Source organism: Cyprinus carpio, chromosome B13, assembly GCF_018340385.1.
Source record: "Cyprinus carpio isolate SPL01 chromosome B13, ASM1834038v1, whole genome shotgun sequence".
NCBI classification, from domain to species: domain Eukaryota; kingdom Metazoa; phylum Chordata; class Actinopteri; order Cypriniformes; family Cyprinidae; genus Cyprinus; species Cyprinus carpio.
Genome location: NC_056609.1, coordinates 25,514,067 through 25,528,284, shown reverse-complemented (window position 1 = coordinate 25,528,284; position 14,218 = coordinate 25,514,067). Strand labels below are relative to the sequence as shown.

The following is a 14,218-nucleotide window of genomic DNA, read 5'->3' as shown; positions in this document are numbered from 1 at the left end:
CCTCAGGCTTGATCAGAACAGGATGTGCTGGGAAAGCAAGATAAAGCACTTCGCAGGGACGGGTATATCCTACACACTTTCCTTCTATTTTAAATGCCCAATTGAGTGGCTGCGTGCAGATATGATGTGTGCAATAAAGTTAGAATTGTTATTTTTACTTGCCACTATTTTAAGGGCAACATGTTTGAATACAACAAATGAGAAGTTTTGTTTTACATAATCATATTGTGTCTAGGTGATGCAGGAGGAAGAAAACACTGCCAAAACTAATTTGATTACAAATGACAATATTATACTGCATTTATTATCATAAAAGCTTGAGTAATGATATATATATATATATACATATATATATATATATATGTGTATATATATATATATATATATATATATATATATATACCACTACATATATAATATACAAAAACTGTAAACTGAATGCAGTTTAGAATTCACAGAGCAGCCAAATGTCAGAGCTTATATGAAGTAGAAAAATATAATATTAAATGTTGGTATCACATAATAGGAACTACATATCAAACATACACATCAATCTTTTGCATATAAAATATAGTAGATCTAATACAGACCAGCAGTCTATTAACAAGTGCTATTACAGTCCAAAAATATGTTACAGCAGATCAAATATAGCTATTACAGTTCAAAAATATATTGCAGCAGTTAGAAATGAGCAAAAATTAGTAATCGTAATATTTTATACATGTTAGTTAACAAACCCTGAATTTCCCCTTCAGGATTCCCCTAACTAGAAGGGACCCAAGGGACACAAAATGTATTTCCTTTCGCCTACACAACATCATGTGCCAGATATGTAATATCACATTCAACTTTTAATAAACATAGATGTTCAGAATAGTTTCACTGGAGACTTCCTGTGACCCACTGTGAGGATCTCCAGACAATATTTGATTGGGAAGGATGTTGCAGGAACACAATGGAAGTGAACTGTGTTAAACCCGCCTATGTTTATTTTAATTATAGATTAATGCTTAGAAGCCTCTAATAATAAGGCACAGACTTCAACAATGCTGTAGTATTAATAGAGAACTATTATCAAGAACAATAAAGTGCTGTAAGATTATACTGTACAAATGTCTCATTTTATGAACTTTATACAGAGAGGTTAAAAATGCAGCATAGGGCTAGTTTGAGCTAAAGTACCCTAAGCAACAACTGAACAAAAAAAAAAGTACTTTAAGCTCAATGCAGTCATTTAAAATAATAACTAAATGTGTTAAAGTCAACATGAAATGTAATCAATTGATTAAGTGTTGCATATTAGTCCAAGCTGATTATTTATTCTGTAATCTTTTATCAAAATGTAATGACTTAATGATTTTTCATGATCCAGTCAGTTTCAAATAGATAAAATCAATGACTGCACCACAGTTTTTTCTCATCGAATATCTTGTTTCATTCAGAAATATGTCATGGAAGTAAAAGGGGTTGTGAACAGTGTTTCACGCTGACTTTAAACCACTTAATAAAAATGTTGGCATTAAAAGATTGAGGCATGATGAGGGCAAGTCTTCTATAACTGAGTCTAAATGTATATCTACTAGCTATATTTAAACTAGAAGAAGCAGAATTCCAAGTAACACAAACTTTTTGACTGAAAAATGCTATGCATGTAGAGGCCTCAGTATTCTTAGAAACCAACTAGTATTTGTCTGAATAAACCATGCAGTGTAGCTTCTGCTTTGCTACTCTTGCATAATATACCATAAATCAGTGCATCATGTAGTTACAGTAATGAATGAGTGTGTTTTTATTGTCATAGCTCATTCTGAGCCAAAAAAAAAAATAAAAAAAAGTTTTTGCCTGAGTTTTACATCTATAAATATATTGCTATAATGCAGATATGAGAGATTCTTCAGTGTTTGTTTTCTTAGCCACCTTCATTTGGCAAAGTATTTAAGTTGCATGCTTTGATTTCCCTTCAAACTTGAGGTCTCTGTCTCTTTTGTGTAGGAGTCTGAGACGTTCCTACCAAACTCTCAAGCAGTTCTGTGCTGTCACGGAGTGTGACAGACACTTTGAAGGATCTGGGTTTAAGGGTGAGCCCATACACATAGTCCATGCTGGGAGTAGTTTCTGCTGTAAACCTACACTGATGGACCAGCAAGGAGGTGAAGAGGAAAAGCTGTATCTTGGACAAGTCTTCTCCAATGCATCTACGCTTCCCCACGGAGAAGATCAGCACGTTGGTGGTTAAGTCTTTGTTGAGAGCTCCATCCTCATCCAGGAAGCGCTGCGGGTTGAATACCTCTGGTTGGTCCCATTTGGTCGGGTCGTGGTTCAAAGACCACTGGTTGACAAAAATGATGGTATCTTTAGGGATGGGATACCCGTTGATGGACGTGTCCGTTGTCGTGCTGTGGGGAATGGTTACAGGGACGAACGAGGTGAATCGCATGACTTCGTAGATGAAAGCCATGACATATGGAAGATGAGGCTGGTCTGCAATGGTTGGAAGACGACTGCGATCCGCTACTTTGTCGACGTCCTCCTGAAGACGTTTCTGGACTTCTGGATACCTGCAAGTATGTAAGTGTAGACCAACATTTTCAACTTTCTGAGTTTACCCGATTGAATTGAATATGGATATTGCAAATAGGCAGACTAAACAACTTTATTAAATTTGGTTGATGAATTCAATGAAATTGTATTCCACATAATTCTATTTAAAAAAAGCGGCCTCTTATCTCATCTGTGCTAGTATCCTACATGAAGCAGTCATTGTGTTTCACAGAGTGGCCTACATGTTTAAAAGTGTTAGTGGGTCAGATTTCATTTTGTGTTGCTATATCCTGCCCTCATTAGTTGCTGCCAATACCTGCACGGAGGAGTAACATAACTCATGAGAGCTCTTTGGTGTTATTGAGATCCGTCCATCTCTTGTGGACAATCTCTGAATTGCCGCATTGCACACTTAAAGTGCAAAGAAATTACAGTGCTGGCATCATTCGCTTATCTTCATGTCATCCTAAACCCATATATTTACTTTCTTCTGGGTAAAATAAAAGATGATGTATTGCAGCGGCTCTTTTTATGCGATGAAAGTGCTGATGTATGGTGTTCAAAAAAAAAAAAAAAAAAGAAAAAGAAAAAAAAGGCGTAATTATTCTAGAGAGCATACAATTAAGGATATGCCCCTCAGTGCAAGATGAGTCATCATTATTATTGCTCTGTTTTACAGTTAGACTGTAAATTTGATATGCTTCACACTATAAATCATGGACCAATGAGCAGCGGAAACATGCAATATTAATTTGTAATTTTACATACAGTCAACATGTGAAGTGGAACAAAAAAGTTCAAGAACGCATTTTGGTTTTAGGACAACTTTGATGAAAGGTTTTGATCCACTTCAGATGTTTACTAGTGTATTCAAATGAAATAATCAGTCGAACAACTTGAGGGTGAGTAAATGACGTCACCCCCTAAGATGTAAATTTATGGTGGACAAAACGCATTACCTGACTATTAACAGAATGATCCACTGCAGAGCTGTAGACAGAGTGTCTTGACTGGCTCCAAAAATGTCTGCGATGGTGGGTGGCACGTATTCTTTATCCAGAAAGACCCCCGGGCCCCCTGACAGCCCTTTATCCAGAGCAACGATGAACGCGTCAGTCATGTCACGGACGAGGCTCATTAAAAGAGTCTTGCGGTGCTCCGCCACTTTGGAATAAATGAACTCGTTAAACTCCTTGTTGAGCGCTTTGAACTGGTCAAAGAGCGTTTTGATTGGGTTTGGGAAGTACTGCAGCCAAGGCATCACATCCACGATGCTTCCAGCTCCGACTGTCTTAGTGAATTGGTCATTTCTACCCACCACCTGCTGGAATTCCTCATCATCAAACGAATACCGGTTCCCGAAGCAAACGGCGCTCATGGTGTTCGCCACCGACACCACCAAATACCGGTGAGGCTCGAAGTACTGCTGCTCGCGGGTTTTATTCAGAAACAAGCGGATGAGCTCTCCGATCTCGCACACGATGTGCTTCTCAAACGTCTGCTTGGTGTGGATGTTGGCTGTGGAGAAGTTTCTCACGGTGCTGTGCGCGATCTTCCGATGCAGTTTCCACCACTGGCTGTAGTTACCGAACGCCATGCTTTTCCCATGGGACACGAACCGGAACGAAGCGAAATCGGGTCTGCCGGCGAAATCGACACCTTTTTTAATTAGCGCCTCTTTAATTGCGTCTCCGTTCAGAACCACCACGTTTCGGCTGCCCAGCTTGATCTGAAACACGTCGCCGTATTTCTGAGCCATCCGGGAGAAGTAAAAGTGAGGTGAGGTACCGAGCTGAGCGGCGTTACCGATGACCGGCCAAGAGAACGGACCCGGTAGCTGCCGCCGACCGGAAAGAAGCCAGAGCATGAGCGTTAAACACACCAGCAGCGACAGTAAAACACTCCGCGCTGACAGCTGAATGAAATCCCCCAGAACCGCCAGGAGATCCATCATCAATGTATTTGCAAGCCTCACAATCAATGCAGACACTCTGAAGTGATCAAACGCAATTAACCTGTTGAGCAGGTGAGTGTCTGACTGATTCATGTGAAATCAGAGAGCATAAGTGTTGTGATGGTCGGTCTAAGGTGCATTCATCCAAGAATGCATCCACGACTAAATAACACTACTGAGAGTCTCCTCCTTTACACACTCCTCTCTCTCTCGCTCTCTCTCTCTCTCTCTCTGAACGCGTGACTTCTACTGTTGTATAGGATGTGATCGCATGTCTAATCTGTGTCTTCTGTCTGTGGAAAAAATGTTATAGGCCTTTATTTACAATGCAAAACGTTTATTTGGTAATATAAAGTATTGTTCAAAGTGTGTTAAATAGTTTAAATAAGTATTTCCCTCATTTTATTTAGTTTTTCTCCATATAAACAGATTACCTTATACAGTTGCAGATAGCTGGTTGATATCATATATGTAGGCTAGGCTACTTATATCCTTTAATATATAAATTAATTCGTCCCTCATTTTAATAAACTGGTCCATGCAACAAATAGAAAAAGAACGAGATAAAAGAGTTATAAAGTAAAGGATCTGTCATATGATGCCTATTACGCATGAACAGCATACATTAAATAAAAGGACGGAGAAAGTATTTTTGCTCGACTCAAAACGGTTGTTTTTTTATTTGCAATTTCAGAGATGTGCGTGAGAACAGATCATGTGTACAGTGATGCTGAGACAATGGATCAAACCTTACCTTTCATAAGGAACTAATGTTTGACAGGAAAATAATAGCCCATATTTCCTTTATGCTTCACCATTGTGGAAAATAAAATAGATAAGCTAACATGTGATGGAAAATTGTGCAATGATGGAGATTTTCTGATAGTATTTTCCTCTTTTTATGTTTCCACCTGTTGCCACTAGGAGGACCCCATTCCCAAACAGCACTAAATTATAATTTGTGACACTCGCATTAATGAATAAAAGCGAAATGAAGTCCTAAATTTATTAGTTTTTAATTCTGCAATTTTTGTCTTTCGTATTTTGGCTTTGTAGTCATAGGCTACGCTTGGGATGCCGAAATATTACAAATGTAAGTATAACTATAATTTTATCTTCTTATTGTAAATATAATTAATTAATAAATGCAGTTATAATTTAAAAATCATGTCGTCATCTCAAAAATGGACAATTTAAAAATTGTCATGAAAACATCATGATGGTCACGATCCACTGTTTTCACAAAGATGATGCACAATTTCAAATTGTGCTTAAACAGGTAAATAGCTCAGCTACAACCCATTCAATCGGGTGATAACATTCGAAGCGGGTGTCAGCTATGTGTTTCGAGTGAGTCTTTTTTAAAATTCGCTTCATAATTGATCTTTTTTCTTTTTAAACTCAGTTTAAATTAGGCTACATCAGGCTATTTGGAAGTTTGTTTAACACGTAGCCCTATATTAAAATAAATATAAATTATTGTTATAGTTAATTTAACTAACAAAATGTAAAAGGTTATAAAAACATATTTATATTAATAAAAACGAAATTCTTATAAAAAGCAAGAACGCCGACTGAAAGCAGCAGCTTCTCGTGTGTTCAGTACCACGGACAGCGCGCGAGCACTTCTGCGCAGATCACGGCACGTCACAGGAAGACTGACTCTTTACAGCAAACAAGACTTAAAACAAGTTCAAATGATATATTATATCATAAATAATAAAATAACTCATTTTTCAAGACTGTGCATGTGCATCAACAATTGGTTATATGTGCACACCGTTTAGACAAATAGGCCTACTGATTTTTTTTTTTTTTTTTTTTTTTTTTACTGATCATTATTTTACACATTCTAAAATAAGAATCATCAAAGCTATTTGTTTCAACGAACTTCATAGTTGCATGAACAGATGCTTTTTAGACGGTTTATAACGAGTTCACATATAAGGTATGCTTGACTATTAATTATATGCTTTAAAATTAGGGAAACTTATAGGACTACATATACAATTGATAAAAGATGGGTTTGATTTATACGCAAATATTGTAGTTTTATAATGTTTGATTATTATTGTATTATACAAAGATTGCGTAGCCTACATAAGTTGTCTCTCTGTCCTTGTGGCAGTGAGTGGAATGAGCGTTTTGTTTTTGGTCGTTTTTGTTTGACGTTTTTTTCAGGCTAAGAATAGTGTAGTTTCTTTGACTTTTATTTTTATAACAGTAGGGACAAAAACGAAAAACTAGGCCTCGATCAAGGATCCAGCGGACACACCACACCTCTATACACACCAAAACAAGAATAACTCTCTTATTTAATTTGAGTAGGCTAATTTCGATGGTTAATATTACTATTTACAGATCTGTATATCTTATTTATTTATTAATTTACTTACATATGCGTGTAACAGTTTTTCTTTTACAGACCTTAATCAGGTTAGATACCATATTGAGTTTAACGCGGATGAAAACGAGGCTGTGAGGACCACATCTTTTGCCTCATTTAGAAGGCTGCGCCCTCCGGAGGTCGCATCCTCTGTTCAGAATCACGGGGACGGGCGGAAAAGGAAACAGGGAGTGTCACGTTGCTATGCAAACACATTTAGAGCGTATTTGCTCCCACAATACTTAAATGAAATGAAAATGACTTTAATGAAAATTATTTCTAAATTTGGAAAGTAATTTGAAAAAAAAAAAAGTATTTATTTTATTTTGCTCAGTGTTTGAGGAGCTGCAACGTACTTGCAACAGAAATCTGTTCGAGAAAAAAGGAGGAGGATATTAAGAACAAAGTTTATTTTACCAGAGGCGTTTTAGGGTAAGTGTGCGCTTGTGTGTACATCTGAGGGCACCACCATTTTTTTTTTTTTCAAATTAACAACGGTTGTTTACGGCGACGCAACGAATTGTGGGTTATCTGTATCAGCGAAGGATACACCTCATGCATCCTCCGAATAGAGTGGTGGAACTATGATGTCACCTTGTAGGCAAGAACCCGGAAGTGAGTTAGCATTTTAGCACTTCCGGTTCCATAGTCCCAGAGTCAATGGGTTTTTTTGAATGGGATTTTGGATAAATCTCTAAAATAAGGTCCGTGGTTCACACAGGCTCAAGATACTTTCACGTTTTATTCTACGACATAAAACACACCAGTTAGACCCCACTCCTGATTTTTTTTAACTGTTACCTTTCTTAAAAAAACTGTTGCTAACAAGTTTCTAAATGGGACTACAAGCACTGGTGGAGACATTAAACGTCATCACGCCGAACAGTTTATCAATTAACAGTATTTTCCAGTCGTAGTATAAGTTGTAATACAGTTAATTGTAGAATAACCAATTAATAGTTTCCCGCATTTTATATTGTTGGTCGACAATGTTTTTGATCTTACCATATTCAAAAACTCACTAAATCTGCTGTTATTTAATAGATTAAATGCACTAGAATTTTATTGAATAGTACCTGGAGACACGTTTTTAATTAAAATATTCATATTAATCAAGGATTAATTGACTTTTAATGCACCTTATCTCGATATGTACAAAAATATGTGTTTTAAGCACTGATCTATATATGTTCTAGATTATAGATCAGTGGTTTTAAGATGTCCTTTAGTTATGATTATTTCATTTATTCACTATACTGATAATAAACAATTTCCACTTAAAACTTTAATTTGGCTCTATTTTTGCATTTATTCCAGTTTATATGAAAAGGTTCATGTAGCGTGGATACAAATTAATATACAGAGTAAATCCTTTTCACTGAACACGTCAAAAATAAGTTTTAAAAAATTGTGGGAAGCGTGGCCTAAGTTTAGCTTTTACGTTCTGGCGCTTTTATTTAGGCTTCAAAATTCATCAAAGTTATATTATCTTGTGAAGATCATCTTGATGGACAAAACGTGTAATTTCATGAGCTATGGTTGAACGCAGAGCTTATTTTTTTGCGATAATCCAAAAGCCTATGGGAACCAGAGTCATGCTAACAGACGATCCGCCTACAAAGTGACGTCATAGGCCCCCTGCATTCGTATCCACCTTTTTTCATAACGAGCCTACTGCGTTTTAAAATTATGGGAGGCACTTCCGGTTTGGGGAAGTTCTACTCCAAAAGACTGCAACAAATTATTTTAAAATTTTAAACCAGCTTTTGAAAATGCTAATTATTACGTTCATAGAGCTTAACTTTTGCTGATTGTTTACAGTGCACACGCCACTGGGAGTAGGAAAAAGGTGGATAAAGGTTACAGATTGCTAAATTTTCGCCAACTCACGATGTTTCTTTGATGAACAATTGGTATGTTGATAAACAAGAGTAAACTAAAACAGTGAATACACTGTACTGTTAATTCCTGTCAAAAATTAAATATGGCGCTGACTAAGATCTGTTATTTTTGCTTAAAACCCTTAAATTATGCAGATATTTGCTTAAAGTTTTTTTCAACACTGTAAAGGAAATGTTTCTTCTATGTTAGTTTTCTCATTTTTGAAACAATACAAGATATACACGAATTTGACTTGATACATTATATCTTCAGTACTTCTGTTTCTTTCAGTTATGGTCTCTGCACCATTTAAAATGGTAAAATGTGGACTTGTGGTCTCCCTGTGATGAACAGACTCCCGACTCCAAGGCCTCTTTACTACATCAAAGAGCCAGACCATGCTGAGACAGGCCTGACATATACATGCAATGCTTTGCTGTGGTCCAGGTGTTTCCAGGTGATTGTTAAGCTGTGTGGTGTCGTTTTTATGTGTTTTATATAAAGCTGCCAGTTTGACTGCATCCTGTGAAATGCTAGACATACATTAAAGAGACACCAGAAGAACTGTATACACATATATATATATATATATATATATATATATATACATGTATAGGCTATAGAAAAGCAAATTTGAACTTGAAATTTGATTTGAACATAACAAAAAAAAGTATTACTATATAATGTATATATTATTAATTTATCGATTGTTTATTTATTTATTTATTCAATACATTATATTTACATTTTAATACATTTACATATGGCCCTTGGCTCTCAATCATGTGAGACATTAAACATTTGATGTGTCAGACATGATAAAAGTATTTTTAAAAACTGTGATGTGACTTACATCAAAGGCATTTTGCATGACAGTGCCTTGTCATTGAAGTCTTTCTGGTTGCACATATTTGAGTTTTTGAGTGAAGTAATGATGACTTCATCTTCTAACCAGTAGGAACAGGAAAAACCTGACATCTTTCTTATTAGACACATTCACAGTTCTAAATCCTGCACATTTCTGATTGAACAAAAACAGTACCGTATTAAAAAAATCTATTGACAACTGCTGTTTAGTACGACTGTGGCAAGCCAGTGGTTATATAAACTGAAATCATGAAATAACAGCTCAGGAAAATGTGCAATACTTTGCACTCAGTAACTGCACTGACTGCAGTAGTTTTGTCCCAGCTGTGTGTACAGTACATTGGAAAAAAGGTGTGTGCTTGAGTTTGGCTTATTTTCTGCACTCAGTCAGAACAGTCAAGTTCTGGAGGAAACAGACTACAGGAGAAATGGCCATGGGGCGTTGAGTTGAGCGCTGGAGTCACGCACAGGCACTTTATCACGAGAGGTGACATTAGACACTGCTGGAGCTGCCTGCTTAGAGCTTTGCCTGTTTTCAGTGTTTCTGATGGCTTGACTGATTAAGTAGATCACGCAGACTGGTTTACTTGTGTTACTTTCAAGGTAAATAAACAGGAAGAGCGTGAGAATGCTAAAACTTCAAAATATTCAAGTGCCTTGTGAAAAATGAGGAGGAAAAGCTTCTATTTTGTGCACTTTAATTTAATGCACAAATATTAATTTCAAATAACTTTGTCTGCATAGCAGTTTAAAGGGATAATACACCCAAAAATAAATATCTTCTCATCATTTATTCTATACTATACTATAAGTCAGTGGCTGTTTGGTTGCTTGCATTCTTCAATATATCTTCTTTTGCATTATACTAGAAAGAAATTAATACAGGTTTGGAACAAATTGAAGGTGAGTAAATGATGACAGGATTTTCATTTTTGGTTGCAGTGAAAGGTTGCATGTTAGTTTCAAAATGTCTTTTTAAATCACTTAGTGTAAATATAAATTGGAAAGTGGCAATGAAACAAAATATTAAGCTTGATAGTAATCATTAAGAACAAAACAAATGTTGTGATTTCAGCTGCAAGTGAAAAAGTTTTTCTCTGTCGCCGTCTGTGTAACTATACACTCTGTGAAATATGATAGTGTAGTTGTGTTGTTGAATAGTAGGTAAGAGAAGTTCATTTAGCAAAGGATATTGTGCTTCCTCCCACATATTAACAGTACTTTTGCACTAGGAGAAAATGACCATTAGTGATCTCTCTTTTTGTGTGCAAAGATAAATACAGAGCCTGAGAACACTCTTGAAAACACTTAATAATACTTAATGTAATGTCAGTGCAAATTATTTTATTAGCATACCAGTGTGTGTGGCAAAAATACATAAATTTTAACCTATTTGACCTGTTTTTTATTTATCTATAATCTATAATTTATCTATCTATCAGAATATAAGAACTAGGTTCTTGTGACTATACAGTGTTGTTTCCTGAAAAAATTAAAAAATTTAAATGAATCTGAGTTTTATCCAAGACTTAAAGAATTTATTTTATTTTATTTTATTCACTTTTTTATTCCATTTTTTTTCACTTTTTTTATTCCACTTGTTTTTATTCCACAGAATACAAGAGATGCTCTCTCTCTCTCTCTCTCTCTCTCTCTCTCTCTCTCTCTCTCTCTCTCTCTCTCTCCCTCTCTCTCTCTTTCTCTCTTTCTTTCTTTCTTACCATGTCAAATTTTCTTAAAAGGAAAAAAACTGTTCAGATCTTACTATGGTCTTTTGGGCTCCACTGTGTGTGACCGTAAATTTTTATTGTAATATTTGCTGAATTTACTCATTCTGTATCCTGTGATACCATTCTGCAGTCAGGTGACTGTCTGATTTCCCTTCTTTTTTTGTCAGTGTTACACTCAAACTCAAATAGAGACAAATGCAAATGCATGCAAGCAGGATATTTGTATTTATCCCAGGCAGCGTCACTCGGTGTGATGGTGTCAGAGAGTTTAATCCAGAGCATCACCCTTCCACTCTGTACAGGCCGGTTTCCCTCATTACAACACAATGACCCTCATGACGCCACACTCTCCTCAACCTTCAGTTTCCCAGGAAAATGATAAAACCCCTCTTTTCACCCCCCTACAAAAGCTCAAAAACATACTAAAACGTTTGAAAAGACAAACAATGCTAATGAGTCTTTCAAAGTATCCTAACGACCCTGCAAATTAACAACCAATTGAGGTACAGCCTCCATCAGGCTGCGCGGCTTTTTTTGTCTAGCCAACTGTTGTGGAGGCCCTTGCCAAAGCGTAGTCACTAGTCCGTGAAGGCGTCTCCTCTTCCTGACACTAAGAGGGCATTTTTCCCCCAGATTTTTGAACGGTCACCTATGTCAAATTTACATTCTTTTTGTTTCTTTTCTATCCTTTCTCTTTTTGTGGAGGGAACATTGGTGGCCGACGTTTAAATTTTGGGGAGAATGTGCAAGAAGCCACATGGTGGTACGTGATCAACCGCATGACTGCGCTTTACGATCAGCCCACAATTGCTTTTTTTCCACTGCGTGATTGCCTAATGCTGTTTTAAAGCAGAACTAGGGAACACATACAGTAGGCAGCCTGTCAAAAAATATTAAAGTAAAATACAGTAACTGAGTGTTAAAGCTAGGCAAGCTGTGACTCTACATATTTTTTTTATATTATTTATTTATTTTTATTTATTTTATTTTTTTTTGCACTGTGACATGAAAATTTAAAATATGTGTTTGGATTTTGTAATTATTTGCCAGTTTGTTTTTTTATCTTATTGCTGTTTTTGTTGTTTTGTTATGATCAGAGTTTATTTTAGTTATGTAATTATATTTCAATGTTTCATTTTATTCAGAAATATTTTTCTGTGTTTATATGTTGTCTACATTTATATTTTCTCCAAACAAAATATGAGAAGTTGCTGGATCCTGTGATGGTCCAGTGTTGTTTCCTGAATAAATCATCTGTGTTTGTTAAACACTTAACAATTCAAGACATGAATCTGAATTTTACTCAAGTTTTATTTTATTTTATTTTATTTTATTTTATTTTATTTTATTTTATTTTATTTTATTTTATTTTTAAATAATTTTATTATTTAAGCAATTTATTTTATTCCATGTTCCAATCCTACAAATTTCAACATTAGAGTGAGTAAATAATGTCTAGATTTTCATTCTTGGACAAAAAGTCCCTTTACTGCTGTTGCTTTACTAACAGTTCCATACACCTGTTTTGCCATCCATATCAAGCTGTGTGGTATGTTGCTGAATGCTAATCCAATTGAGATCCGGCATGAACAAACCAAGTTTTTACGTGTCAGTGGACTTCCACTCTTAACCTCCTTTATTTATCCAGCCTCCTTGGAAGAGGTCAGAGGTCAGCCAGTGCTCAAAGAGAAGTTCTATTCCCCCACTATGAGACATGATGGCAGTGTTTTCATTAGCAGTTAATGATGACAGACAGTCATGCATGAGAGACACAAGCCTGCAGAGTCACGCAAGGCTTCTGAGTTGGAAGACACATCATGAAAGTGTTTTTTATTTTTTGCACGAAGAGCACAGAACTTCTGTCACCATGATATAGGGAAGCGACCAACTTTATCCCCCACATATTCTTGCACATTATCTTGGTTTATTTTTGGCAACTAGTTCACATACCTTTACAGTATTTTTTACAGAGGTTTTTTTTACTGATATTTGTTATTAATATTAATTGACAAATTACAGATGAGGGAGCCCACAGTACTATGTTGGCAGTTTGGTTCCTAGCATGCACTGTGGAATGAATTAAATAAGCAGTTGCATTTTTTAATTGTTTGCCAGTTTATTTTTCTGGTGTTGCTGTTTTTGTCATTTCGTTATAATCAGAGTTTGTTACTATATTTTGATATTTTTGTATTTTGTATTTATTTAATTTTATATAAAGGTACAAAAGGTGCGTTCACTGGGACAGCACCCTTTCAAAAGATACTAATTTGTACACTTTAGGTACTAATATGTACTTTTATAGTACTATTATGTACCTTTAAGGTAATTAAGGTACCATTTAGGGGTAAATAAAGTACAAAGATGTACCTTTCAGCTTTTGTACTTTATGGTACTGTCCTAGTGACAGCTTTGTACCTTTTTTTCTGAGAGTGCTGGGTTATTATAGTTAAATATAACAAAAACTAAAACCATAAAAAATTACTTAAAAATAAAATAAATGTAAAAATAAATAAAAATACTTTATTTCAGCTAGTTTATTTTTTGTTTAGTTTAAATTGAAGGAATAAAATAAATAAACTTAAATTAATAAATATAAAATGATAAAAATTATGTTGACATTAATCGAAAAATAAATCAAAGTGAAAATGGAAAATAAAATAAATTCAAAAGAGCAACCAAAACTATAATAGTATAACACTGATTGAGAGTGGTTTTCAGGCCTTGCATAAACTGACAAAATGTTTTATTTTATTTTATTTTATTTTAATTAATTTAATTTAATCTTAACTTAACTTTACTTAATTTTCATTTTTATTTTATTTTATTTTACAAAAACATATTAATTTAATTTAATCTTAA

The 14,218-nt window shown here is 35.2% G+C and overlaps 1 protein-coding gene across 1 annotated transcript; it reads right to left on the bottom strand.

Annotated features, from left to right (window-relative positions):
* Positions 1 to 553: 553 nt before the first annotated feature.
* LOC109100547 (cytochrome P450 1B1) lies at positions 554 to 4,667 on the bottom strand. Its single transcript, XM_019113980.2, has 2 exons — positions 3,501 to 4,667; positions 554 to 2,558 (listed from the first exon to the last, which is right to left on the bottom strand). The coding sequence occupies exons 1-2, from the start codon at positions 4,586 to 4,588 to the stop codon at positions 1,961 to 1,963; spliced, it is 1,686 nt and encodes a 561-aa protein (XP_018969525.2). The 5' UTR covers positions 4,589 to 4,667; the 3' UTR covers positions 554 to 1,960.
* Between the last annotated feature and the right edge of the window lie 9,551 nt (positions 4,668 to 14,218).